The 27,804-nt window shown below is 40.7% G+C and overlaps 1 protein-coding gene across 2 annotated transcripts in view; it reads left to right on the top strand.

Annotated features, from left to right (window-relative positions):
* The window catches only part of LOC131504899 (coiled-coil domain-containing protein 30-like), a 76,492-nt gene that overhangs the window by 24,157 nt on the left and 24,531 nt on the right, over positions 1-27,804 (top strand). For both annotated transcript variants that reach the window (XM_058717802.1, XM_058717804.1), the window contains exons 6-9: positions 6,763-6,972; positions 10,582-10,736; positions 21,864-22,029; positions 22,892-23,004. In XM_058717802.1, coding sequence (XP_058573785.1) covers positions 6,763-6,972; positions 10,582-10,736; positions 21,864-22,029; positions 22,892-23,004 — 644 coding nt within the window. The remainder of the gene's footprint in view (positions 1-6,762; positions 6,973-10,581; positions 10,737-21,863; positions 22,030-22,891; positions 23,005-27,804) is intronic.

Genomic DNA, 27,804 nt, shown 5'->3' with positions numbered 1-27,804 from the left:
AGTCGGTTAAGCGTCCAACTTCAGCCAGGTCACGATCTCGCGGTCCGTGAGTTCGAGCCCCGCGTCAGGCTCTGGGCTGATGGCTCGGAGCCTGGAGCCTGTTTCCGATTCTGTGTCTCCCTCTCTCTCTGCCCCTCCCCCATTCATGCTCTGTCTCTCTCTGTCCCAAAAATAAATAAAAAACGTTGAAAAAAAAAAATTAAAAAAGATATTTCTCTCTCCCTCTCTCTCTCTCTCTCTGTCCCTCCCCCACGCACACACATACACTCTCTCTCAAATAAGAAAGAAACTAGAGTATTTATTACTTTTAAACCATTTTATTATGAAATATAACACTCAGAAAGTACATAAATATATAGTTTAACAAATTGTTATAAAGCAAGTACCCATATAACACCACCCAGGATAAGAAACAGCGCATTGCCTACACACCAGCAGCCCCTGCCTGCCTCTTTCCCATCTATAATCCTGTTGCCTTCCCATTTTAGCAGTAACCACTAATCTTGATTAATAACTCTTTTGCTTTACTTTATAGTTTCACCAACTGTGAATCTCAAACAAAATAGTTTTGCCGATTCTTGAATATTTTACAAATACAATCAATCAGTGTATGCACCTTCTATCTTTTTATGACCTACTTGTTTGGAACATTCACCCATGTTGTGCTGTATAGCTATTGTTCGTCCATTTTCTTTGCAGTATAGTATTCCACCATAAGAAATTGCCATTACCTATTCTTTCTATGGTTTATGGGCATCTTGTATGTTTCCAGCCTGGGCTATTAAGAAGAATGCTATAGGCTTTCAGAGCTTCGGGCAGAGAATTGTTCTGACATCACCAGCACTGAGACACTGAACTGGATCCTCTTACTGGTGTTTGAACATCCCAGCCTGAAGCTAAAAATGCCCTCCTACATGCACATATCATTGGCCATAATAGTGTTTGCTCCACTGTTGTCTCATTCCATCATTACCAGCATGATCAAAATGCTGCATGCTAGCCCTATGACTGATGATCACAGGTCCCGGAGGCCTTTAGCTTTCTTGGCCTGTGGAAGAGGTGGTCTTGTATGAAAGGACTTGTGCCTTTTCTATTTACAGTAAGAAGTTTAGGTTTCAAAACCCCGAACTAATCCAGTGCACCAAATATTCCAACACTTGATTTTTTCTTTTCCCCTATTTCTTTGTTTCTTCTTCTAGTCATTAGATCTGTGTCTTACTGAGTTTTTCTCTCTCTCTACATTTTTTTTGCTACATTTTTCTTTTTTTGTAACTTCATAATCCCCTTCACCTCTTTTGCCCATCTGCCCCACCTTCCTCCCTCGTGGTAATAACCAGTTTGTTTTTTGTATTTATGAATCAATTTCGGTTTGGTTTGGTTTGTTTCAGATTTCCCATACAAGTGAAATCATGTGTCTTTATCCGTGGCTACACTGTTCTTGAAAAATGAAAGTTCCAGGCTAACTAATAGGTTAGAGTGCCCTTCGAGAAGAAATCGAGATTTCATAGATTTGTTCCTGTCAATGAAGTTTCAAAAATGTACCAATCCTCCAAAATAAAATGAGAAAAGTTTTCTAAAAATTTTTTTAAAAAGGGGAGAGAGTAGTTGAACTGGTTTAGAATAGTGGAGGGAGACAAAGGAGGATTTTTACTGAGAAAATAGGAGGCTTATTAAAGTCTGCTCTAGAATTTCTTTTTGATAATACCAATTATCCAATTGATAATACCAATACCTTATTACAGTAGTTTTTTCCTCTTGATCTACATTGACCCACCAATGATACCGAGGCATATTACTTGTAGGGTTTAATTTCTTCATTTCTACACGCATTCATTTCTACTCTGTTTAATAAATTATTTTGACCTTTTTACATGCCTGTTAACATTTTTGGAGATGGCATATCTGGTCTTCAGAAATTAATGCAAAAGGAGGTATCATAAGCTTAGCACTCTGGATGCTTGAGTAGCCTTTATGCAAGGATCTTTGCTTTAAAACAGAGAGCATAAGAGCACATTATTTCAGGTATGTTCGTTTATTGAATGTAAGACTCTTTCCTGAACAATGAGATGTACAAAAGGATCTGAGTTAACACGTTTACTCTTTTAAAAACTGCTGCTGGGGCGCCTGGGTGGCTCAGTGGGTTAAGCGTCCGACTTCGGCTCAGGTCATGATCTCACGGTCCGTGACTTCGAGCCCTGCGTCGGGCTCTGTGCTGACCGCTCGGAGCCTGGAGCCTGTTTCAGATTCTGTGTCTCCCTCTCTCTCTGCCCCTCCCCTGTTCACGCTCTGTCTCTCTCTGTCTCAAAAATAAACGTTAAAAAAAATTTAAAAAACAAACAAACAAACAAACTGCTGCTATGAACATGCGTATACATGTATCCTGATGTCCACAGGACGTATTTCTCTAGGAAGGGAGTGGGAGTGGAATTATTGCATCACAGCGTATGCGTTACTTCAACTCCTGTCTAAAGGTTTATACTCCCACCAGCAGGTAGGAAGGTTCCTGTTGCTCTGCGTCCTCACCAACTCTTGGTACTGTCAGACTTTAAATTTTTTGCTAATCTCGGATACATGCATAGTGGTAGCTCCTAGCATTTTAATGCGCATTTCCCTGTTTACAAATGAAGATGAACAGCTCTCTCTAAATGTATTTGACATCTGAGCTCCTATTTTGTGAACTCCCTGTTTAAGATTTTGTTTACTTTTCTTTGGGACTTCCGTCCTTTTAATTTTCCCATTCATTTGTAGGAATTCTTTGTATATGAAGCCTTGATCAGGTTTGTATCACCAACACCTTCTACTCTGTGACTTACATTTTCACTCTCTAAATAGAAGTTTTGATGAATCAAAGTTTTTCATTTTAACCTAATCAATGTTTACCTTTATAATTGGTGATTTCAGGTTCTGACTTAAGAAATCTTTGTCAGCCTCAAAGTCATAAAGATATTCTCCTACATTACTATACTGTCCACTAGGACATAAGAAGTGTGTGTGGTCTGTTTCTGAGCTCTCTCTTTTGTTCCATTGTTCTGTCTATTCTTGTGCCGATAGCATGCTATCTTAATTAATTTAGCATTATGCAGACCTCAATATTTAATAGAGCACAACTTTTCATTTTGTTGTTCTTGTTCTAGGATGCCTGGATATTCTTGGCCATTTGAAATTTTATATAAATTTTGTCATCAGTTTGTCAAGTTACACGCACAAACCCACATGTACTCACACACAACATACATATACTAACACATAACCTTTGGGGATTTATACACTGAATTTATACACTAAATCTATAGATAAATTTGGGCAGGGTTTAAATCTTTACAGTATTGAATCCTGCATGAAATATGTGTGTATTATATTTAGGTCTTCTTTAATTTTTCCCAATATCCTAATTTTCTTTGTGGAGACCTTATACATCATTTATGTTAGACACATTCCTAGGTGCTGATGTTTTCCATACTATTGTAAATGGTAACTTTTTAAAGTATCATTTTCTAACTATTGCTAATACATAAAAATGCAGTGAATTTTTTTGAATAAAACCTTGCCATACTTTTAAATTACTTCTTACAATTGATGCTTATATTATTTTATATTGTATACACAAGCAATCATATCATCTAGGAATAAATATAATTTTCTTTCTTTCCTTCCACATGTTATACCTTTCATTATTTTTTCTTGCCTAAGCAGTGGCTAGTACAGTGCCAAATAGAACCGATGATGGTGGGTAACATTTTCTCATTCCCAGTCTCAAAGGAAAAGTTCTAAAATATCAGTTAATATGCCTTGTAGGGTTTTTTTAATAGACATTTTTTAATCACATTAAGAAAATTCTTGGGGCACCTGGGTGGCTCAGTTGGCTAAGCATCCAACTTTGGCTCAAGTCATGATCTCACGGTTCGTGAGTTCGAGCCCCATGTCGGGCTCTGTGCTGACAGCTCAGAGCCTGGAGCTGCTTCAGATTCTGTGTCTCCCTCTCTCTCTGCCCCTCCCCGGCTCTCACTCGGTCTCTCTGTCTCTGTCTGTCTCTCTCTCTCTCTCTCTCTCTCTCAAAAATAAATAAGCATTAAAAAATTTTTTTAAATAGAATTCTTTTATAGTGTTCATTCAATGTTTTTGGATGAGTACATGTTGAATTTCATCAAATTCTTTTCTGCATAATTTTTTGAGAAGATAAGATTTTTATACCTGTTAATACAGTGAATTATATTGACTGATTTTCTAATGCTAACTCAACTCTGCATTCCTAGGATAAACCCATCTTCATCCTAAATTATTATCCTTTTTCTACATTGCTGGTGTTAGCTTGTTAGTATTTCTTTGGAATTTTTGCATCTTAGTTCGCAAATGAGACTAGCTTGTCATTTTTCTTCCTTGTAACATTCACATCAAACTTTAGCATAAAGGTTACCCTAGCCCCTTAACATGAGACAGGTAACATACCTTCATTTTTTGTTCTCTGGAAGAGTTTGTAAGAGTGAATTACAGTTGGGGCACCTGAGGCACCTGGGTGGCTCAGCTGGTTGAGCATCTGACTCTTGATTTCAGTTCAGGTCATGATTTTGGTTCAGATCATGATTTCACGGTTGTCAGATCGAGTCCCATGTTGGGCTCTGTGCTGACAGAGCAGAGCCTGCTTGGGATTCTCTCTCCCTCTCTTTCTCTCTCCTCCCCAACTTGTGCATGCTCTCTCTCTCAAAAATAAATAAACCGTAAAGAAAAAAAAAAGGAGTAAATTACAACTATTTCTTCTTTAATAATTATAAGACCTCATTTCTGAATCCTTCTGATTCTAGAGTTTTCTTTTGGGAAGATTTTCAATTACTGATTCAGTTTCTTAATGATTATAAGAAGTCACATTTTTTATTTCTTCTTGTATGAACTTTGGTATATTTTATTTATTTTTTTTAATTTTTTTTTTAACGTTTATTTATTTTTGAGACAGAGAGAGACAGAGCATGAATGGGGGAGGGTCAGAGAGAGAGGGAGACACAGAATCGGAAGCAGGCTCCAGGCTCTGAGCTGTCAGCACAGAGCCCAACGCGGGGCTCGAACTCACGGACCGTGAGATCATGACCTGAGCCGAAGTCAGACGCTTAACCGACCAAGCCACCCAGGCGCCCCTTTTTTTTTTTTTTTTAATTTTTTTTATAGAAATTTTTTTCATTTAAATTTTCAAAATTTTTATTAAAGTTAGTCATCAACTTTTAAAAATAGAGATGACCCTTTTTATTTTCATGATGCTAAATAACCTGTGATTTAAAAGAGGTTGGCAAAGACCAGACCATAGAAGGCCAGGCAAGCTGCTGGGATTTGTTTCCAGAGTTTCAGGAAGCCTGAAAGATTTAAGCAATGGAGTGAATAGTTCAATCTATGTTTTTAAAAGAACACTTTGGGGGCGCCTGGGTGGCTCAGTCTGTTAAGCATCCGACTTCGGCTCGGGTCATGATCTCGTGGTCGGTGAGTTCGAGCCCTGTGTCGGGCTCTGTGCTGACTGCTCAGAGCCTGGAGCCTGTTTCAGATTCTATGTCTCCCTCTCTCTCTGATCCTCCCCCTCCCTCTCTCTGTCTCAAAAATAAATAAACGTTGAAAAAAAATTTAAAAGAACACTTTGGCTGCATTGTAGAGAACAGATTAGAAGGGCGTAAAAATGGAAGTGGCAGAACCATGTCATTATTGCAACAACCAAGGCTGGAGACCATGATGTTGGAGGCAAGGGTGGTAGACACTGATGGGCCGATACAAGACGTGTTGTGGAGGGAGCACGACAGCAAGTGCCGAAGGGGCTCGTGATGGGAAAGGAAGACTCAGGATTACTTTGAGACTACTGGCCTGAACAAAACCTTGGATGGAGGCATCATTTATTGAAATCAGGAAGACTGGGGCACCTGGGTGGCGCAGTCGGTTAAGCGTCCGACTTCAGCCAGGTCACGATCTCGCGGTCTGTGAGTTCGAGCCCCGCGTCAGGCTCTGGGCTGATGGCTCGGAGCCTGGAGCCTGTTGCCGATTCTGTGTCTCCCTCTCTCTCTGCCCCTCCCCCGTTCATGCTCTGTCTCTCTCTGTCCCAAAAATAAATTAAAAACGTTGAAAAAAAAATTAAAAAAAAAAAAGAAATCAGGAAGACTGAGAGAGAAAAATCATTTTTGATATGGACAGAATCAGGGAGTTTTATTTGGGCAGTTCCAGGCACACAGATGGTATTTCAGATTGTGACAGTGAACTAGGGAAAGAATGATCGACTCTCAAAGCCTAGGAGAGTCCAGTGGTATTTAGAAGCTGGGCAGCATTAGAAGGGTCTACACAAGAGACGGGGAAGGAACTGCAAAGAGATGCAAGCAAACCAGGAGAGTTTGGTATCACAGACTCCATGATAATTTTCTGAGACAGAGGGAGTGAATGCTACCTAAGAGGTCAGTTGTCCACTGGATTCATTTTGGCAGTGGGGACATCAGTAGTGCCTCAGCATAAATAGTTTCATGGAGGGGTGGGAATGAAAGCCAGCTTGCAGTAGACTTTAAAAAAGGATGGAAAATGTTTAGACCATGCATGTGTAGAAACATTAGGAAAATTCCTCTGTCCAGCGGCCATCTGGCAAACCTTACTGACACAAGACAGTTCTGGGGAGTTAATCATCCATGTGACATTGGTTATTTGTCAGCTCTTAGGAGACTGCACTGCTTGGAAAAGTGCTTATTCTGGCTCATGTTCATGTTCTTTCCACGCTTATTTCTATCACTCTTGTTTATTCTCCTCCTCTAGATCAAAATTGAACTAAAGCAGGCCCAGCAGAAGTTATTAGAGGGTACAAAGATGTGCTCTTCACTCACGGCAGAATGGAAGCACGGTCAGCAGAAAATCAGGGAACTGGAGCTGGAGGTACTTAAACAGGACCAGAGCATTAAATCACAGGACAACCTGAAGGAAAAGCTGGCTCAAGAGAAATCAAAAGTCGCTGATGCAGAGGAAAAGGTAATTATCCTCATGCTTAGTAAGTACCATGCGCTGGATACCAGTACTAAAATGCTGTTTCCCTAAGGATTCCCTGATGCACACTTCATAGAATTCCAGGGTTTTTCTTTGCTCTTCCATGCTTTCCTCTCTTTTGACTTCACCTGCTCCTGCAGTTCCAGTAAATCTCATGTTTCTTTAAACTGCATGAACTTGAGAAGGTAAGGGTCTGTAAAGCTATAGCATGAACTTAAAGTAACTGACTGAAACCATATGACTTTTGTTTTATACTTTCAACTTTTAAAAGACTTATTCTCCTCTCATTTGGATTGTCTCTCGCTATGGTTTTTATTTTATAATTTGGGGGTGGATTCGTGTTGTGAAATGAACCATTTTGAAATAATGCCCCTGCATTTTAGATTCGCTAACACCAGGTGGCAGTAGTACGCAACAGTTGCACATTTTGATCTGTGGGTTTGAGTCAAATCTCAGGTAAAAAAATAAATCCTTAAATAAATAAATAATGTAATCCAACAGTATAAATATGAAACAAACATCAAAAAGCAGATGACAGCAATCTTAATTATGCTCAAAAGCCTAATTTTGAGCTAAAGAAACCAGAACAAAAGACTTCATACTATGTAATTTCATTTATAAGAGGTTCAAGAAGAGACGAAACTAAACAGATGAACATAAGGGAAGGGAAGCAAAAATAATATAAAAACAGGGAGGGGGACAAAACATAACAGCCTCAATCATAGAGAACAAACAAAGGATTGCTGGAGGGGTTGGGAGGGCGGGCAATGGGCTAAATAGGTAGGGGCATTAAGGAATCTACTCCTGAAATCGTTGCATTATATATGCTAACTAACTTGGATGTAAATTAAAAAATAAATAAATTATTAAAAAAAAAAAAAGAATGACAAAATAAGCTACGGTCAGAGGATGTTGGTTGTCTTTATGAGGGTTCTTAACTGGGAGAGGATGAGAGGGACTCTTCCATGGTGCTGGGCGCATTCTTTATCTTAGCGTGGAAAGTGGTTATATAAGTAACTTCATTCAGTATGCTTCAAGATATGTGCACTTTATGTATGTTGGTACTCCATTAAAAAAGTAGTTGGCTGGGGCGTCAGGGTGGCTCAGTTAAGCATCCGACTCTTGATCTTGGCTCAGGTCATGATTTCACAGTTCATGGAAGTCAGCCCCAGATCAGGCTCTGTGCTGACAATGCAGAGCCTGCTTGGGATTCTCTCTCTCTCCCTCTCTCATGACCCTCCCCTGCTCATGCTCTCCCTCTTTCAAAATAAATAAACTTAAAAACAAGAAGTAGTTGGTAAAACTGATACAGATTAGTAAAAAACTCTAAATTTAGACAGTACTAAATACTGGTGAGGATTTTGTGCAACAGGGACTCATATATTGACTGCAGTTGGAAGAGTAAATTAGCATAAACACTTTGGAAAGCAATTGGTATTTGCATCTAGTTAGGTTAAAGACGTGTGTATCATACAACCCAATGCTTCTACTACTGGGCATAAATACTAGAAAAAGTATTATACTGCACAGAGGTATCAGGAGACAGGAATACAATCAGTTTTGTAGAAATATTGTTCCAAATAGCAGAAAATTGGAAGCAACCCAAACGTCCCCTGACATAATATCAAATAAATAAACTATATATTTACACAATAGCATACAACAGTGAAAATAAATGAATTACAGGTACATGCTGTAGTTCAATATATATTGAATAAAAAATCAGGGGCACCTGGGTGGCTCGGCTGGTTAAGCGTCTGACTCTTGATTTTGGCTGAGGTCATTATCTCACAGTTTGTGAGTTCGAGCCCCATACCGGTCTCTGCACTGGCAGTGTGGAGCCTGCTTCGGATTCTCTCTCTGCCCCTCTTTTGCTCGTATTCTCTCTAAATAAATAAATGAATGAATAAATAAACAAACATTTTAAAAAATCACCAAAAACACGGTATGATTTCATTGATTCAGAGGTCCAAATTATGTAAAGTAAAAGCCACGTTACACAGATTATATATTAAAGAAAAAGCAAGGAAATGATTAACCCAAAACTCAAGATAATTGGTTTTCTCAAGTGAGGAGGGAAGGGGGATAATTGACAAGGTCCCAGAGTAGACTTTAAAAGTATTGGAAATGTTCTTTTCTTAACTGGGTGACAGGTTCAAAAGTCTGCATATGTCCCTGATAGAGAAGCCAATGGGGTGGTGATATTTGCCTCTGTGGAATTAAGAGTGAATATCTTTAAGGAAGCATTTTCCCTTTGTAGGACTAAACAGGGGCAGCTCAAAGGAACTTGAACTGGCCGCGGATGACTGGCCGCCCACTGCCATTGCCCTCGAATCATTCTGCATTTCTGCATCTTCACCTCTCCTATAGTTTGTGGGCTCTGCCAGGACCTAGGGCTGGTGCACAAAGCCCTGCTCTTAAAAAGGGGGCTGCCGTGCACTGGCGTTCACGAGTGTTTGTGGGGACTGTGGTGCCAAACCGTCATAAAGAATGCATTTTTAGATCAGGAATACATTCAGGAGACAACAGCTATTCTGCTAAGAACTACTCATTCAGCAGATATTTATTGAGCATCTACTATGTACCAGTCACAACTTAGGGTGACACAAAGGTTCATAAAAAAATGTAAACAAATTAAAAGGAGACTTATCTAATAAAAAAAGTTTTAATGAAGCTTTTAATCTAACATGTAAATTCTAAAATAAAATTATACATCTCTCTTTCAAATTCATAAATCTTATTGTTAGTCCTACCAGTGCATTAAAGAGCATATTACTGGTGCGAGGTGATACGCTAACAGGAACTCGATTTGTAAGGGACTCCTACTTCGTTTTAAGATCTTATCCTGAATCTAGTCACACTATGGAGAAACTAGACACAATCCTACATTGCTGTTGGAAGTGTAAATTGGCCTAATACCTATGGAGCCAGCTTGGCATTATCTATTAAACAAACAAATAATAGTAATCTTTGCCCTAGCAAACCCACATCTCGTAATGTATTCTAGAGATTTGTTGATAATAGCAAAAGATTGGAATCAATTTAATTGTCCATCAGTAGGGGTCTACTTAAATAAGTTATAATGTATCCTTATATATGCAGCTGTAAAAGAGAGGGCGATTCTACATAAACATATAATATGGAAAAATCACCAAGTGTATTTTTATTTACAAAAAGCAAGCTGCATAAGTATATATGGTATGCCATCATTTGTGTAAAAAATACGTATATGAAGGAGAACTGTATAATAGTATTTATTTATATAGGCATAAATAAATCCCTGGAAGGGTACGTAAGAAACTAATACCAGGAATTGTGTATTTAGTGGAGGAAAAGTGGCAGGAAGACAGGATAAAGATGGGAAGGAGTTTTCACTGCATAGCTTCGTTTACCCAAACATACATTAAATTACGCGAATGTATCATGTAGTGTCAAACTTAGGTAACTTATTTTAAAATTAAATCTAGCCACATTCTCTGCTTTAGATCAGATTTGTTTGTTAGCACTATGTTTGCTAGTTACTCATCCAGCACTTCCCTGATTGGGAAAAAAAGGTCATGCTTAATGTTTTATTTGTGAAATTTTTCCTTCAAGATTTTGGATCTGCAGCAGAAATTAGAACATGCTCATAAAGTCTGTCTCACAGACACTTGTATTTCGGGACAGAAGCAACTAGAGGAAAGGATAAAGGAAGCACTAGAAAATGAAGCTAAGACAAAGCAACTATATGAGGAGGAACAACAGAAGAGGTAAGAGGAGCAAAGATGTCAGTTTCCCATGGGCCAACCTGATTGAGTTTAGCAGGAATGTCAGTTTACGGATGTATTTCCTCTGTGTTCCCACTGAAGTGAACTACATTACACAACTTCTTGTATATAGCACTCGTTACACTGTATTCGAATTGTTTTTCCTGTTTGCCTTTCACAAAAGAGTGTCAGACTCTTAAGGGCAGGGGTTATTTCTCGTTGCTCTGAGCCAGGTGCACGGGGTGCACGAGTAAATTTTCTTGAATGACTGACTAGATTACCTATGAAATATGATACTCCGGGCTTTGCTTTTCCAACTCTAACATGATTGGCATAAACTGCAAACTAAAGGAAATTGATTTTTTTATTTATCACCTGATTTCCTTGAAAGAAATTCCAAGTACTTTACAGACCTTTTAATCATCAGTAATCTGTCACCAAAGAGGAGCTTTCATTTTTTTCTAAAATTATTATGATTACTATTAGAATTCTTACTTAAATGATCTTCCTGGATGCCCTAAACTTCAGTAACTGATGCTTCTTATTTCTTTTTTTTTTTAATTTTTTTTCCAACGTTTTTTATTTATTTTTGGGGCAGAGAGAGACAGAGCATGAACGGGGGAGGGGCAGAGAGAGAGGGAGACACAGAATCGGCAACAGGCTCCAGGCTCCGAGCCATCAGCCCAGAGCCTGACGCGGGGCTCGAACTCACGGACCGCGAGATCGTGACCTGGCTGAAGTCGGACGCTTAACCGACTGCACCACCCAGGCGCCCCTGATGCTTCTTATTTCTGTGGCACTGAAGAGTGAACCACGTATGTCTTAAGAAAAATATGGTTTTAGCCACTGAAAAGACATGCAGACATTCACATATATAAGGAAGCTCAGAAATTTATTTTCAGCTTTAGCTAAAAGCTCTAACATCAGCCCTGGCACTAAAAGGTACTCAGTAAATACTTAGTGAATGAATAATGTGTAAGTAAGCAAATGAATGAACGTATGAATGAATAATGAGCTCACTCAGGGAAGTACAGCAGAACAATACTTGTCTCACTGCTACAGCCAACAGGACGGCAGACCATCCTGTTGTAATACACCTAGATCCTGAATAAACTATAGTAAGTATACCTTTTAAGTGTTGCCCACAATAAAGCAAGAGAAAGTGCTAAGAGCAAACATACAATAAGCTACAACAAAAATGATGAACGGGGCAAACAAGCTTCTAAGTCAGGGGGCAAATAATAATATCAGCCCCAGGTTTGAGAGAAGGAGCTGAGGAAGTTTGCCCCCAAGGGGGAAGAGGTGAACTAGAGATTCTAATATTAAAGCTGGGAAGCTTGAAGGAGCCGAAGGGTTCCCAAACAGGCAGCCCCCTGTCTTTCCCAAATTATCTCTGGAGGAAAACAACCCCAATTTAGATATTAAAGATTCCCATATTTGTTTTTAATTTTTTTTTAATGTTTATTTATTTTTGAGACAGAGAGAGACAGAGCATGAGCAGGGGAGGGGCAGAGAGAGAGGGAGACACAGAATCTGAAGCAGGCTCCAGGCTCTGAGCTGTCAGCACAGAGCCCGACACAGGGCTTGAACCCACGGACGGTGAGATCCTGACTTGAGCCGAAGTCGGACGCTTAACTGACTGAGCCACCCAGGTGCCCCTAAAGATCCCCATATATTAAGTTTAGTCAAATGTAAGCTTACAATGAAAAATCAGCAAATAACACAAGGAAGCTGGCTACCATAAATGATAGTCGGTAGAAACAACAAACACCAGAGTTGTAACCCCCAAGAACTCCAGCAGCTAGAATTATGAATAATAGATTGTAAAACAACTCTATGAAGTTTTTAAAGAAACACAATATGAAGGAACCCTCATACGCTGTTGGTAGGAATGTAAATTGGTGCTGCCACTGTGGAAGACAGTATGGAGGTTCCTCAAACAATTAAAAATAAAACTATCATATGATCCAATAATTCTACTACTGGGTTTTTACCCAAAGAAAATGAAAAAAACATTAATTTGAAAAGATACACACATTCCTATGTTTATTGCAGCATTATTTATAATAGCCAAGATATGGAAGCAACCTACATGCCCATTAGTAGACAAATGGATAAGGAGGATGTGATGTGATGTGTGTGTGTACCATACATAATGGAATATTATGCAGTCATAAAAAAGGATCCGATCGTGCCATTTGCAACAACTTGGATGGACCTGGAGTGTATTATGCTAAGTGAAATAAATCAGACTGAGAAAGAGAAATACCATATGACTTCACTCATATGTGAAATCTAAAAAAAAACAAATGAACAAACAAAAAGCAAAATTGGACCTATGAATACAGAGAACAAATTGAGGATTGCCAGAGGGAAAGGGGGTAGGGACATGGGCAAAATGGGTGAAGGGGTGTGGGAGATAAAGGCTTCCAGTTATGGGATGGATAAATCATAGGAATAAAGCAGCATAAGGAATATAGTCAATGGTATTGTGATCGCATTGTATGATGACAGACTGTAGCTACACTTTTGGTGAGAACAGCATAATGTATAAACTTGTTGAATCACTATGTTGCTATGTTGTACACCTAAAACTCATGTAATATTGTGTGTCAACTATAAGTAAAATAACACAATTAAAAAATAACTCAAAGAAAAACATTTTTTAAAAAGGGACAAAAGATGTAATTCAAGAATTGAACAAGGAAAAAGGCTATTTAACTTTCCCAAAATTAGGTTTTTTGTGTCTAAAGGGGGATTAGTAATACCAGCTCTATGCATCTCCTGTGAAGACTGGCTGAGATGAAATATGTTGAAGTAATATTTAAGCTAGCTATAAGAAAATGGAATACTGTAGGGTAGGGAAATTCTTCTCTACAAAAAGAATAATATAGTATACATTGTTTCAAAACCTGGAGGAAAGCAAGTCCAATTTAGATATTTAGATTATAACCTACTTTTTTCACTGTTCTATTTATCTTCTTTTAAATCTTCTAGAACATTATTTTCACAATGTATCATAATGAATTTAATCCATTAATGCTGGATATTTACATTTTTCCCAGTTTCTTGCTATAATAAATGATACAATATTTTATCCTTGTAGTCAAATTTTTGTGCACATCCTTTACTACTTCCTTGGAATAAATTCTAGCAAGTACAATTGTAATTATAACTACTTATATGAAATTTAAATTATTAAAGAGCTGTATAAAATAAAAAGCATAAATCCTTCAGATTTCTGTTCTTTGGCAGTAACCACTTCAAGTGATCAGATTTTTTCTATGCATATGCACATATTTTTTGTTGTTCTTATTTTGTTAACATAAGTTGAGCCATTTAAATTATATTGCTTTGGAATTTGCCTTTTTCACCTAACAATATTACATGGGCAACCTTTTAGCCACTTAAGAGCTACAAAATCTTAGACAAGTTTATCTTTTCAGTGCCTGTCTGTACCAACTTCATAAGATCATTGTGCGGATTGAATGAGTTGTAAGTGGTTGGTTGGCTTATATTATCAGTATATGGCACAGAGTAAGCACTTGTATCAGTCCAGGTTCAATCAGAATAGAACTAGTAGGAGAAATATATGTTTAGTGAGAGATTTGGTATGGGGATTTGCTTTTTTTTTTTTTTTATTTTTTTTTCAACGTTTTTTATTTATTTTTGGGACAGAGAGAGACAGAGCATGAACGGGGGAGGGGCAGAGAGAGAGGGAGACACAGAATCTGAAACAGGCTCCAGGCTCCGAGCCATCAGCCCAGAGCCCGACGCGGGGCTCGAACTCACGGACCGCGAGATCGCGACCTGGTTGAAGTCGGACGCTTAACCGACTGTGCCACCCAGGCGCCCCTTTTTTTTTTTTTTTTAAGAGAGAGAGCACGCGGGGCGCCTCAGTGGCTCAGTCGGTTGAGCGCCGACTTCGGCTCAGGTCACCATCTCGCTGTCCGTGAGTTCGAGCCCCGCATCGGGCCCCTGTGCTGACAGCTCGGAGCCCGGAGCCTGTTTCAGATTCTGTGTCTCCCTCTCTCTGACCCTCCCCCATTCATGCTCTGTCTCTCTCTGTCTCAAAAATAAATAAACGTTAAAAAAAAAAAAAAAAAAGAGAGAGAGCACGCACAAGCTGGGGAGAGGGGCAAAGGGAGAAAGAGAGGATCTCATGCAGTTTCCACATTCAGCACAGAGCCCTATGGGGGCCTTGATCCCACAACCCTGGGATCATGACGTCAGAAATCAAGAGTCAGAATCTCAACTGACTGAGCCACCCCGGCGCCCCAGGGGTTTGGTCTCTCATGCAGTTGTGAGCAAGGCTACACAGCCTGTAAGGCTGTCTTCATTCGTCTTATGCTGGAGCTTGAAGTCCACTCAGGAAGTGAAGATGGGTACCACAGGAGGGAGAGCAATGTCAAGCTAAACCTATGAGCACAGGATGAACCCATGTCAGTTCTCCCTACCTCCAAACCTGATAAAGTAGGCGTCCTGCAGGAGAAGATGGCCCCCTCATCAAGGACCTAAACGGACACCTGGCCCAGGAGCTGGAGAAGGTGAAGGAGGACCCGAGGGAAGGTGGAGAAGTTGCAGGCCTGGCTGTTGCCTCATGCAGAGGTGAGCAGCAGATACCTGGTGATGGGGATGAGCTACAAAAGCACTTGGTCCGACTTTCCAAGTGTAAAATCCAAAGTGCTTCACTTCCGCCCTCCATCCCCTGCACCAGTAAACTATACGTCTTGTAGCCCACTCTAATAGAAACATACACGGAGGTCATGCCTAGCCAAGCTGACACATTACCAGCCACAACTAAAAAGGTGCTGTTGGGGCGCCTGGGTGGCGCAGTCGGTTAAGCGGCTGACTTTGGCTCAGGTCATGATCTCATGGTCCGTGGGTTCGAGCCCCACGTCAGGCTCTGTGCTGACCGCTCGGAGCCTGGAGCCTGTTTCAGATTCTGTGTCTCCCTCTCTCTCTGCCCCTCCCATGTTCATGCTCTGTCTCTCTCTGTCTCAAAAATAAATGTTAAAAAAAAAAAATTAAAAAAAAAAAGGTGCTGTTATTATTCTTGCAATATTTTATGTTATTTTTGTTACTATTGCCATCATCATCTTCAGTAAAGTGAGAAATGTTCATTTTTGCCAGAACAAAATGTTTGGGGATGAGGGAAGTAGCGAGAAAAGGAGGCGAGAAAGGTAAGCTTGACCTGGGTCCTGCTGGACCTAACAAGCCACATAAAGAACCTTGGACATGTTCATGGAAGACACTGGTCCACAGCTTTTGTTTCCTGTAAGGTCTAGATCTGGTTTTGGTATTAGGGTGATGCTGGTGTCATAGAATTAAGTGTCCCCTCTTCTTTGCTTTTTCTGGAAGAGATTGTAAAGAATTGCTATCATTCCTTTTCCTCCTCCTCCTCCTCCTCCTTTTTAAAAATGTTCACTTCTTTATTTTTTGAGAGCGAGAACGTGCAAGTGTGAGCAGGGATGGGGGGCAGAGAGAGGAGAGAGAATCTCAAGCAGGCTCCACACTGTCAGAGCGGAGCCTGACGCGGGGCTCAATATCACAAACTGTAAGATCATCACCTGGGCCAAAATCAAGAGTCAGGAGCTTAACAGATGGAGCCACCCAGGTGCCCCAACATTATTTCTTCTTTAAACATTTGGTTGATGGGGCACCTGGGCGGCTCCGTTGGTTAAGCATCGACTTCGGCTCAGGTCATGACCTCGTGGTCTGTGACTTTGAACCCGCGTCAGGCTCTACGCTGTCAGTTCAGAGCCCGGAGCCTGCTTCCGATTCTGTGTCTCCCTCCCTCTCTGCCCCTCCCCCATTTATGCTCTGTCTCTGTCTCTCAAAAACTGAATAAATGTTAAAAAAAAATTTTTTTTAATAAATAAATAAATAGAAATAAATGTTTGGTTGAATTCACCAGTGAAATCACCCGGGCTTACTGCTCTATTTTTGGAAAGTTATTAAATATTGATTTAATTTCTTTAATAGGTATAGGCCTATTCAGAATATCTATTTCTCCTTGTGTAAGAGCTGTTAGATTGCGTCTTTCAATGAATCAGTCCATGTCATACAAGTTATCAGATGTGTAGGCCTAGAGGGGTGCCTGGGTGGCTCAGTCGGTTGAGCGTCGGACTTCGGCTCAGGTCATGATCTCACAGTCCGTGGGTTCGAGCCGCGCGTCAGGCTCTGTGCTGACAGCTCGGAGCCTGGAGCCTGCTTGGGATTCTGTGTCTCCCTCTTTCTCTGCCCCTCCCCTGCTCATGCTCTGTCTCTCTCTGTCTCAAAAATAAATAAAAACATTAAAACAAAAATTTTTTTAAAAATGTGTAGGGGGGCGCCTGGGTGGCTCAGTCGGTTAAGCGGCCGACTTCGGCTCAGGTCACGATCTCGCGGTCCGTGAGTTCGAGCCCCGCGTCAGGCTCTGTGCTGACAGCTCAGAGCCTGGAGCCTGTTTCAGATTCTGTGTCTCCCTCTCTCTCTGCCCCTCCCCCGTTCATGCTCTGTCTCTCTCTGTCTCAAAAATAAATAAATGTTAAAAAAAAAAATTTTTTTTTAAATGTGTAGGCATAGAATTGTTCAAAATATTCCTTTATTGTCCTTTTAATGTCCATAGGATCAGTTGTGATGGTTCCTCTTTCATTTCTGACGTTAGTAAATTGTGCCTTCTTTGTTTCTTGATTAGCCTGGCTAGCGGTTTGCCAATTTCATTGATCTTTTCAAAGAACCAGTTTCATTGTATTTCTCTATTGTTTTCCTGTGTTCAATTTCACGACTTTCTGCTCTGATTTTTGTTACTTCTTCTGCTTTCTTCAGGATTATATTGATCTTCTTTCTCTAGTTTCCTAACATGGAAGCTTAAATTATTGATTTTTGATCTTTTCTTTTATAATATTTGCATTTAATGCTGTTAAGTTTCCCTCTAAGCACAGCTTTTGTTTCCTCTCACAAATTTTGTAAGTTGTATTTTCATTTTCATGTAAAATATATATAATTCATAATATTTTTAAAACTTCTCTCAAGACTTCTTTGACATGTATTATTTAGAAGTATGTTGTTTAATCTCCAAATATTTGAGGATTTTCCAGCTATCTTTCTGTTATCGATTTTTAGTTCCATAATATTATTGTAAACAGTTGTGTGGCATTCTGTAACACAGATATATTATAATTTATGTGAAATGCTTTTTAGATATTTTTGCTGTTACAAATAATGATGTAACAAATATCCTTGTACATAGACTTGATGATAAGTCGTATACAAAGGGAGGCTTAGGATGCTGTGATAGTGCATAGCAGAGACACCTCGTCTGGTCTGGGGAACTCAAGAAAGCCTTCCTCAAAGAAAGCTATTCGAGCTGAGTGAGAGGTATTTGGGATGGATGGCTAAAAGAGAATATTAGGGAAAGGAAGGTCTGGAAGAGGAAGATAAGGAAAAGGAGTTGCAAGGAAGGAATAAGTGTAGAGGATGACTTATTTCAGGAAGTGAAAAAAAGCTCATTTTGCCTGGAGCAAAATGCTTGGGGGTAGAGAGAGGGCAAGAGAAAGAGGCTAGAAGGGTAAGCTAGCTCACAAGCCATATTGAAGTGTTTGGACTACATGATATGATGAGATTGTGGTTTAGAAGGACCACTCTGATTGCTATATAAGGGATAGATAGAAAGAGAGGTTAAGGCTATTGGGGAGACAGAGAGTTTTATCAATCCACTGATTTCTTAATTTCTTTTTCCTTTTTTGGCTGGGTATAGTATATGTTATTGATGGTAATGACAAGGTAGGGTTCCCCAAGTCCCTCCCCTTCTTCAGGAGGTCTAGGATAGAAACTGTGGAGGTCAAATGATTCTCAGTGTGTTAAGGGATGCATTGGGGCAATGACTCCCCAACAGTCCTTCCTCTTGCTCTCGCTGGGGCTGGTGGTCCAGGAGGCTCTTACTCCTTGGAGGCCATGTGGACCCTAAGGTCTGCCACCCAGTTGGTGTAGCCAAATTCATTGTCATACCAGGAAATGAGCTTGACAAATTCGTCACTAAGAGCAATGCCAGCCCCAGCATCGAAGATGGAAGAGTGGGTGTCACTGTTAAAGTTGCAGGAGACAAGCTGGTCCTCAGTGTAGCCCTGAATGCCCTTGAGGGGACCCTCCAATACCTGCTTCACCACCTTCTTGATATTGTCATATTTGGCAGCTTTCTCCAGGTGGCAGGTCAGATCCACAACTGATGCATTATGGGTAGGGACACAGAAGGCCATGCCAGTGAGCTTTCACTCAGCTGGGATGACATTGCCTGCAGCCTTGGTGGCACCAGTAGAAGTAGGGATGAAGTTCTGGGCAGCCCACGGCCATCACACCACAGCTTCCCAGAGGGGCTGTCCGTGGTCTTCCAAAGGGCAGTGATGGCATGGACTATGATCATAAGTCCCTCCACAATGCCTAACGTCGTCATGGATGACCTTGGCCAGAAAGGCCAAGTGATTTGTGGTGGAGGAGGCATTGCTGACAATCTTGAGGGAATTGTCGACCTTCTCATGGTTCATGCCCATCACAAACATGGGGTCATCAGGAGAAGGGGCAGAGATGATGACCCTCTTGACCCCACCCTTCAAGTGAGCCCCAGCCTTCTCCAGGGTAGTGAAGACCCCAGTGGACTCCACAACCTACTCAGCACCAACATCACCCTACTTGATGTTGGCGGGATCTTGCTCCTAGATGATGGAGATTGCGGATGCCTGGGTGGCTCAGTCAGTTAAATGTCCAACTTCAGCTCAGGACTTGATCTCACAGTTTGTGGGTTTGAGCCCCACATCAGGCTCTGCGCTGATAGCTCAGAGCCTGGAGCCTGCTTTGGATTTTACGTTTCCCTCTCTCTCTCTCTCTCTCTCTCTCTGCCCCTCTCCCACTCATGCTCTGTCTCTCTCTCTCCCTCTATCTCTCAAAAATAAAATAAACATTAAGATTTTTTAAAAAAAGAAGATGGTGATGGGCTTTCCACTGATGACAAGTTTCCCATTCTCAGCCTTGATTGCGCCATGAAATTTGCCATGGGTGGAATCATAGTGGAACATGTAGACCATGTAGTTGAGGTCAGTGAAGGGGCATTGATGTTGACAGTATCCACTTTGCCATAGTTAAAAGCAGCCCTGGTGGCCAGGTGCACAATAGGGTAGGGCCACATTTGTTTACTCTAACCATCACCACCATATCTGGGGGATGCAGCTGGCACTGTGCCAGGAAATGTGGCCATCTGTCGAGTGGGGAGGAGCAGAGAGCTTTCTTAATTTCACTCATTGGCATAGCTGGTTTATTTGTTAGTCTTTGTTCAAGCTACATGTAATATAGGAGTTAATTTCTAACATATTTATGAGTTGCTCTTTAAATGTTGACTTCCTATATTTCAATGCCGTTTTCCAACTCCTAAATTCTATGGAGGTAACTCAACTGTCTTTAATTCTAGCAGTTTAAAATTTCCCTTTCAGCCCCAAAGCTTTTCTCTTAGTCTGGCCCCTGGATCAGAAATTCAGAATGGAACCAAAAATGGGAAGGCAAGCTGGTGCAGCCACTCTGGAAAACAGTATGGAGGTTCCTCAAAAAACTAAAAATAGAACTACCCTATGACCCAGCAATTGCACTACTAGGTATTTATCCACGGGATACAGGTGTGCTGTTTTGAAGGGACACATGCACCCCAATGTTTCTAGCAGCACTATCAACAATAGCCAAAGTATGGAAAGAGCCCAAATGTCCATCAATGGATGAATGGATAAAGAAAATGTATACACACACACACACACACACACACACACACACACACACAATGGAGTATTACTCGGCAATCAAAAAGAATGAAATCTTGCCATTGCAACCACGTGGATGGAACTGGAGGGTCTTATGCTAAGTGAAATCAGTCAGAGAAAGACAAAAATCATATGACTTCACTCATATGAGGTCTTTAAGAGACAAAACAGATGAACATAAGGGAAGGAAAACAAAAATAATATAAAAACAGGGAGGGGGACAAAACAGAAGAGACTCATAAATACGGAGAACAAACTGAGGGTTACTGGAGGGGTTGTGGGAGGCGGGATGGGCTAAATGGGTAAGGGGCACTAAGGACTCTACTCCTGAAATCATTGTTGCACTATATGCTAACTCATTTGGATGTAAATTTTAAAAAATAAAAAATAAAATTAAAGAAAAAGAATAATAAAGAAAGAATGGAACCAAAAAGAAGTGGACAGTAATAGCTGGGAATTGCTCAGGTTTATAATGATGAAACAGGTGAAGGGGGTGGTGCTGGTGCAGGGGTGGATGTGAATGGGAGAAGTTCAGCTTAGAGAGCCTGTAAGCCTGCACTTAATATCGGGAACCATGACAGGAGCTGGAAGCGCTGGAGGTTGAGAGTGAGGAGTCCCACGTCTCAAATATCAATCTTTGCCAGTAAACCATCGTTTTTTTTCAGAAAACTGAAGTTAGAGAAAGGGAGCGCTTGTCCCATCTCAGTACTTTAATGACCCAGCATGTAAGTGCTACCTCAGCATCCTCATCATATTCTTCTGGGTAATCTCCTAGATCCAAAGAGCCTTGTCAGAAATCTTCCACAACTATAGTCTGATGAGATTCCCTCTGAAGGAGTTAAGTACTTTTGGCCCTTTTGAAAAAGGGTGAATTTCCTCATCAAACACAGGCTCATTTATGATTCAGCTCCTGCAGCGTTAACATGTGTGCATTAGTATCAGTAGTGTTTGTAACTTACAACCCTATATTGAACCAAGAAAATCAAGGGACTCAACTTGTAAAGCAGTGAAGATGAGTAGAAATCAAAGAGGATTCAGGGTTAGAGCCCCACCTCCATCTTGTCCTAGCAAGTTAATTAAAACTCTCTGTTGCCACAGCTTCTTCTGTGAAATAAGGGGAGTTATTTTCTTTTTCAGAGGGGTGGGGGTTTTTTTGTTGTTTTTTTTTTTGATGAATGAGAGAATTGAGAAAAGCCTCACAAAGGAGGTCCCCTGTGTCGGTCTCTTTATTTTATGGACACATACCCGACCTCATTGAACTAATAAAATCCCTTGTGATGGTATAACAATTTTAGGTCAAAGAATTTCATAAATCCGGTGTGATTTAATGTACATTAATTGCCCTCAGGAAACTCATAGATCAGAATGTAAATGAGCTACGAAAGCAAGTGAGAATCTTACAAGATAAAGGGAATCAACTGGAAATAACCAGTTCTCAGCAACAATCCAGAATTCATCAACAGGAGGCCAAACTTAAAAAATACTTGGAAAACAAGAAAGAAAAATCGGATGAGGTAAGAAAGTAAATAGACATACTTTCTCAGTTTTCCTGTTTCCATAGACCCGAGTGATCTAATCATAGCTAATAATAGCTAGTAATGAGTGCCTAGCATTTCACCCCTTAGGTTTATCGGGAAAGCAGAAACTACTCTAGGTATTTCAAGCAAGAATGGGTTTAACACAGGGAATCACATGCTTACAAACTGTTGGAAGGGAGATGTAAGGGTGAGGAGAAGGTCAGAAAGAAATGCTGCTGGCCTTTAATAACCCCAGTTCCGAAATCCCAGGGAGGGGCGCCCGGGTGGCTCCGTTGGTTGAGTGTCCAACTCTGGCTCAGGTCATGATCTCACAGTTTGTGAGTTCAAGCCCCACACAGGGCTCTCTGCTGTCAGTGCAGAGCCTGCTTCATATCCTCCGTCCTCTCTCTCCGCCCCTCCCCTGCTCATGCTCGCACTCTCTCTCTCTCTCTCAAAAATAAAGCATTGGAAGGAAGGAAGGAAGGAAGGAAGGAAGGAAGGAAGGAAGGAAGGAAGGAAGGAAGGAAGGAAGGAAGGAAGGAAGGAAGGAAGGAAGGAAAGGAAAAGAAAATCCTAGGGAAACCAACTGCTGGAGCACCAGAATGGGAGACTTGCAGGAACACTCTCTGAAACCCCTGGAAAGGTCCCATCTGCTGGCGGCCCCTTCACCCACCTGCTAGTGCTAGAGGAGAACGGTGGGCTTTCCTCCCCCTGTGCTTTCCAAACTGTGTTCAAGTGCATCTCATTCCCAGAAACTAAGCTGGAACTCTGCTATCAAGAAGGTCTGGGAAATGTAGTTTTCAGACTTCCAACCTTACAGCACAGAATGGTCTCATTTAAAAAAAATTTGTTTTCTCAGCATCTCAAGAGCAATGGAGAACTGTCAGAAAAGCTGTCCAAGTTGCAGCAAGAGAAGGAAGCACTGCGTAAAGAATATGTGCAACTTCTGAAGCAGATGGATGCCCATATGAGGTAAACAAAAAAAAGTTCTGGAAAGGGATTTCATGCCTTTTCCCAAATACACCCTTTTCATTTGCCTTCATGCTTTTATTCCCCTTCACATACTTTGCTCAGTCTGGACCACCCCCTCCCCATCTCAACTCTTCATTTCAAATCCTAATTCTTAGACTAGGAGTCACCTTCTCCAAGAAGCCCACCTTTCTTTCTTTCTTTCTTTCTTTCTTTCTTTCTTTCTTTCTTTCTTTCTTTCTTTCTTTCTTTCTTTCTTTCGTTTATTTATTTTTGAGAGACAGCGTGAGACAGAGCACGAGTGGGGGAGGGGCAGAGAGAGAGGGAGGCACAGAATCTGAAGCAGGCTCCAGGCTCTGAGCTGTCAGCACAGAGCCTGATGTGGAGCTCAAAATCATGAACCGTGAGATCATGACCTGAGCCGAAGTCGGACGCTTAACCAACTGAGCCACCTGGGCACCTCTCCAAGAAGCCTTTCTTGACCCCACCAGCCTGGGCTGGGTGAAGTACTCATTCTTTGTATCCTCCTCTTAGCCCTTTGCACATGCCTCTTTGTACTTATTTCAGAGCTTGCCACTTTGTCTTGAAATAGTGTGAGTTACTACCTGTCTTCCTCACCAGACTGTAGGCTTTTCAAGGGCATGGGCCATGGTCTTATTCATCTTTTTATCCATAGTTCTGATTATATAGCAGGTGCTCAATAAAAAATGTGTTTCTGAACTTCCTTCTCTTTCTGCCATTCACTGCTCATCATTCCACCAGATTCCTCCCACTCTCCTCCTCTCTGGAATGTAGCAGAGTAGTTCAGAGTATGGACTCTGGAGCCATATTGCCTGGGAACAAATCCTGGTTCTTCCAGAAACTAGCTGTGCGACCTTGGGTGAGTTATGTAAGCTTTCTGTGCCTGAGGTCCCTCATCTTTAAAATGGGTAAAATAACAGCACTTACCTCAGAAAGTTGTTTTGAGAATTAAGTAAATCACTATATATAAAGCACTTACTTAGAACACTGTTTAGCACACAGCTATTATCATATCTAGTTATTGTTCATTGTTTTTCCGTGATCCATCTTTCTCCTACCAGCTCTGTAGTCTTCTGCTCTATTCCTTCCATTAGGCTGAAATTTCTTATTCTCTTGTGTTCTTACCTGCGTAATTATCACATTGATGAGAATGATTTAAAAACCCCTGTTTACTGCTGTAGAGCAGAGTGTTTTTAGAGTCACTGGTATCCCTTACCTTGCTTTGATCATCATAATACTGAAAAATGTAGAAACCATGGTCAGGGGAGGTTGTGTTTCAGTATGTATGGTTCAGTTCATGCTGCTTACAAACCTAAAGCTAGAACTCAGTCGTCTAATAAGTTCTTTAGGGGCATCTGGGTGGCTGAGTTGGTTCAGTGACAGACTCTTGATTTCAGCTCAGGTCATGGTCTCACAGTTTGTGAGTTCAAGCCCAGCTTTGGACTCTGCACTGAGAGTGCAGAGCCTGCTTGGGAGTCTCTCTCTCCTCTCTCTCTTCTCTGCTCCTGCCCTGCCCTGCTCACTCTCTGAATAAATAAATAAATAAATAAACAAATAAATAAATAAATAAATAAATAAATAAATAAATAAATAAATAACTTAAAAAAAAAGTGAATAACCTATATAGGGCTCTTTCCACATCTTGCCTTGGTATTAGAGGGAGTTGAAAGAATGAAGTGTTAGGTCTAGGGCATATAAAATGCCACAATTCCTGACAAGTGAGTTGATCCTGAATCTAATATGTGTAGAAATTGCTTACCCAGAATCCTTTCTGTGTTTACTCCTAGTCTCTGTCATTTAAACATAGTTTTATGACTTTACTATCATAGCTTGGATAAAATTTTATATTCTCTTCCTCTTTTTTTTTTTTTTTTTTTTTTTGATGCAAAAAAGGTGATTTTATTAAAGCACAGGGACAGGACCCATGGGCAGGAAGAGCTCTCTACTGCAAGTGTGGAGGTGACCCTTTTATAGAGTCTGGGAAAGATAAAGTCAAGAGGAAGTTTCCAAAGAGACTTTCACATGCTAAAGACTTACTGGAAGCCTAGATATTGTCAAGCTAAAGTTGTTTATCTCTTTAGCAAAGCATTATCATTAAGACCGGAGGGAGTTCCTGGACTTTTGGCCATTGATGGGATTGCCTTTTTGTTGTAAACTGGTAGAGACTATTTGTTTTTTGTCCTTTCCTGTTTTGGGATAGCTGGGAGTGTCCAAGGACTATCATACATGTCCTACTTGCGGGGGTGGGGGGTTGCTGTTAGCCTGTACTTTACCCCCAGCTTGCCCCATGCTCCCCACTGAAAAATTTTGACCCTTAAATCTTTAAGGTTGTTGAAAGTGGAAGGTCTCATCTTCTGTAGCTTCTTCCTGCTGAGTAGGGGTGTAGAAATGTCCCTACCTATATGGGTCAATATTGTTCAGTTGGGGAAGGTATAGGGGAGTTACAAAAGACAGAGGCAGCTGAATCCAAGGTGGACAATGTGTATGAACCTTCCTGAGTAGAAAGGATCATCTGTTGGCTTGAAGGTATTGCAGTGATGGAGTCTTAGCACCAGGCAGAGAGACATGGCAGAAAACAGCAAAACATGATTAGAATAACTAGAAAGATTAGCCCAAATAAAAGTCCTTTGGTAGTTGACAAAAATCCTCCAGTACAGAAATTTAACCAATCATTAAAGGGAAGAGAGGGATTGTTTCAAGCACCAATTCAAGTATTCATGTCAGTTAGAAATCCGGAAATATTTTTGTGGTCATCTGGAATGTATACACAGCATTTTGTTTTTATGAGAGTACAAGTTTCACCTTGTGCAGCAGTTAAGACATCTAATACTATTCTATTTGGTAGAACTGCTCTATGCATAATGTTACTGAGAGTCATTGAAGGCTTTAACTGTGTAACAGGTGGTGTTTAACCATCATATAGACTCTGTTTTGTTTAGTAAGCAATTAGTCAATCAATAAAAGGTACTTTTATAGAAACAAGAAAAATACAGGTTAATGGTTAGAGCAAATTACAAACCCAGTGTTTACCAGTGCTACCAGTGAGATTTTTAGATGTCAGGCTTGAAGCATCCTCCAATGGGAGTGGGAACAGGCAGCAGGAATCAGATGGGTTTTTCTGATTTGTAATTCAGATGTCTCTTGTGATCCTTTTGAATGGCCCATTTTAAGAAGGAATTGTTAGTATAAATTGGGGAAAGGAGAATGAAAAAGAAAGGTACAACCATCATAAGAGAAGTTTGAGCAAAAGTTTGAGGTCTTCCACGGGTTTACAAGAATAAGAAGGCACATTAGTTTGCTCATTGGTTTTCTGAAGGAGGTACAGGTTTTATTTTAGATATAGGAGCCCGTAAAGAGTGCCCCTCTAATTTTACTTCAGTGGGAGTATATGATATGACCCCGTAGGGGACCTTTTATTTTGGAGTTAAATTCCCTACTGTATTGGACTTTCAATTTACCAGGTCTCCTGGGTTTATATGGATGGGGTGGGTTTCTAGTAAATGTCAGATCAGGTTTAGGGAGACTATGGTTTGCATATCCACTTAAGAGATTTATGAATTAACCTGGATAATTCAAGTGAATAACTTAATAAAGTGAATAATTTAATAAAGGACTATAGTCTTTATCTATTGATAGGTCTACAGGGAGAAAAGTCTTTTCATACAATCTTTGGGGAATCCATCCCATTTTCCAGTTGTTTAGATAATCATATGCCCCTGGGGTTTTGTTATTATCAGCACAGAATAACAAGCAAGAAGATTGTCCATACCTGTGGTATTATGACAATTTTTCTGAAGTTTACCTCAAGTTGTCTAGTTTAGGCAAACAACATTTAAGACGATCAGAACTAGAATTTAACATCCGTAAAGTTGTGTTATTGAAACCTGTTATTGAAACCTCTAAAAACCCTCATTTCCAAAGACAGCCAAATGGAAACCAATTTGTTTGTAGAACAAGTCCAGTTTTAACAAACTTGGCCTAATTATTTACAGAAGTTCAGCAAGAACAGTTATTGATCATATATATCTTTTAAATTTTACTTTGCTGGAACTTTTTAGAAGGAATCTCCAGATTGAACTTTTTAGTAGCCTCTCCAGGCCAGAAGCCAAGCCAAATACTTGCTGTCAGACATGCCTGCAACACCTGTAGATTTGGGCAAATTCCTCTTCACAAGGTGCCAAAGATATCCCGAGGTTCCTGCACCTGCCAGGAAGTGACATTCTTTACTCACCTGGTTAGGCTGCTGGGAACTTAGCCAAGGAGCTTTATGGCTCCATGTGTCATAAAGTCAACCTTAGTTCCTTTTAACTGTATGGTCATAACTGAGTCTATGCATGTCTCTCAAATATGACATTCCAGTTAAAGCCTTGGTAAAATTACCAATATTTCCAATGGTGTCCTGTTCCAAGGAGAACAGATTCTTATTGAACTTATGTAGCAGTGAGACATACACGTGGAGATGGGACACCAAGGCTTTTCTTTACAGGAAGCAGTTTTATTTGTGCCAGCACAGGCTCAGCGGGCTAAGACCCAAAAGGCTGAGCCCTGAGCACCGTGGGGGGCAGGAGAGGGTTGCCTTTTGTACAATTTTTGCTCCTTTGTCTCCCACATATGGTAACCTACAGTCTGAATGGGCGGTCTATGTTACAGAGTCGTGAGGAATGTTGCGCACGTGCACATAGCCAGGTTGCCTTCCCTGGTCTTGAGGTTTTCACCACATTCCTTAGGGAGGGGCTCTACCACACTTAGGCAAACAAGTATGATGGCCACGGAAGAAAGAAT

This window comes from Neofelis nebulosa, chromosome 2 (assembly GCF_028018385.1).
Source record: "Neofelis nebulosa isolate mNeoNeb1 chromosome 2, mNeoNeb1.pri, whole genome shotgun sequence".
NCBI classification, from domain to species: domain Eukaryota; kingdom Metazoa; phylum Chordata; class Mammalia; order Carnivora; family Felidae; genus Neofelis; species Neofelis nebulosa.
Note: the sequence above shows the minus strand (reverse complement) of the source record. Positions and strands in the feature narration are given on the sequence as shown.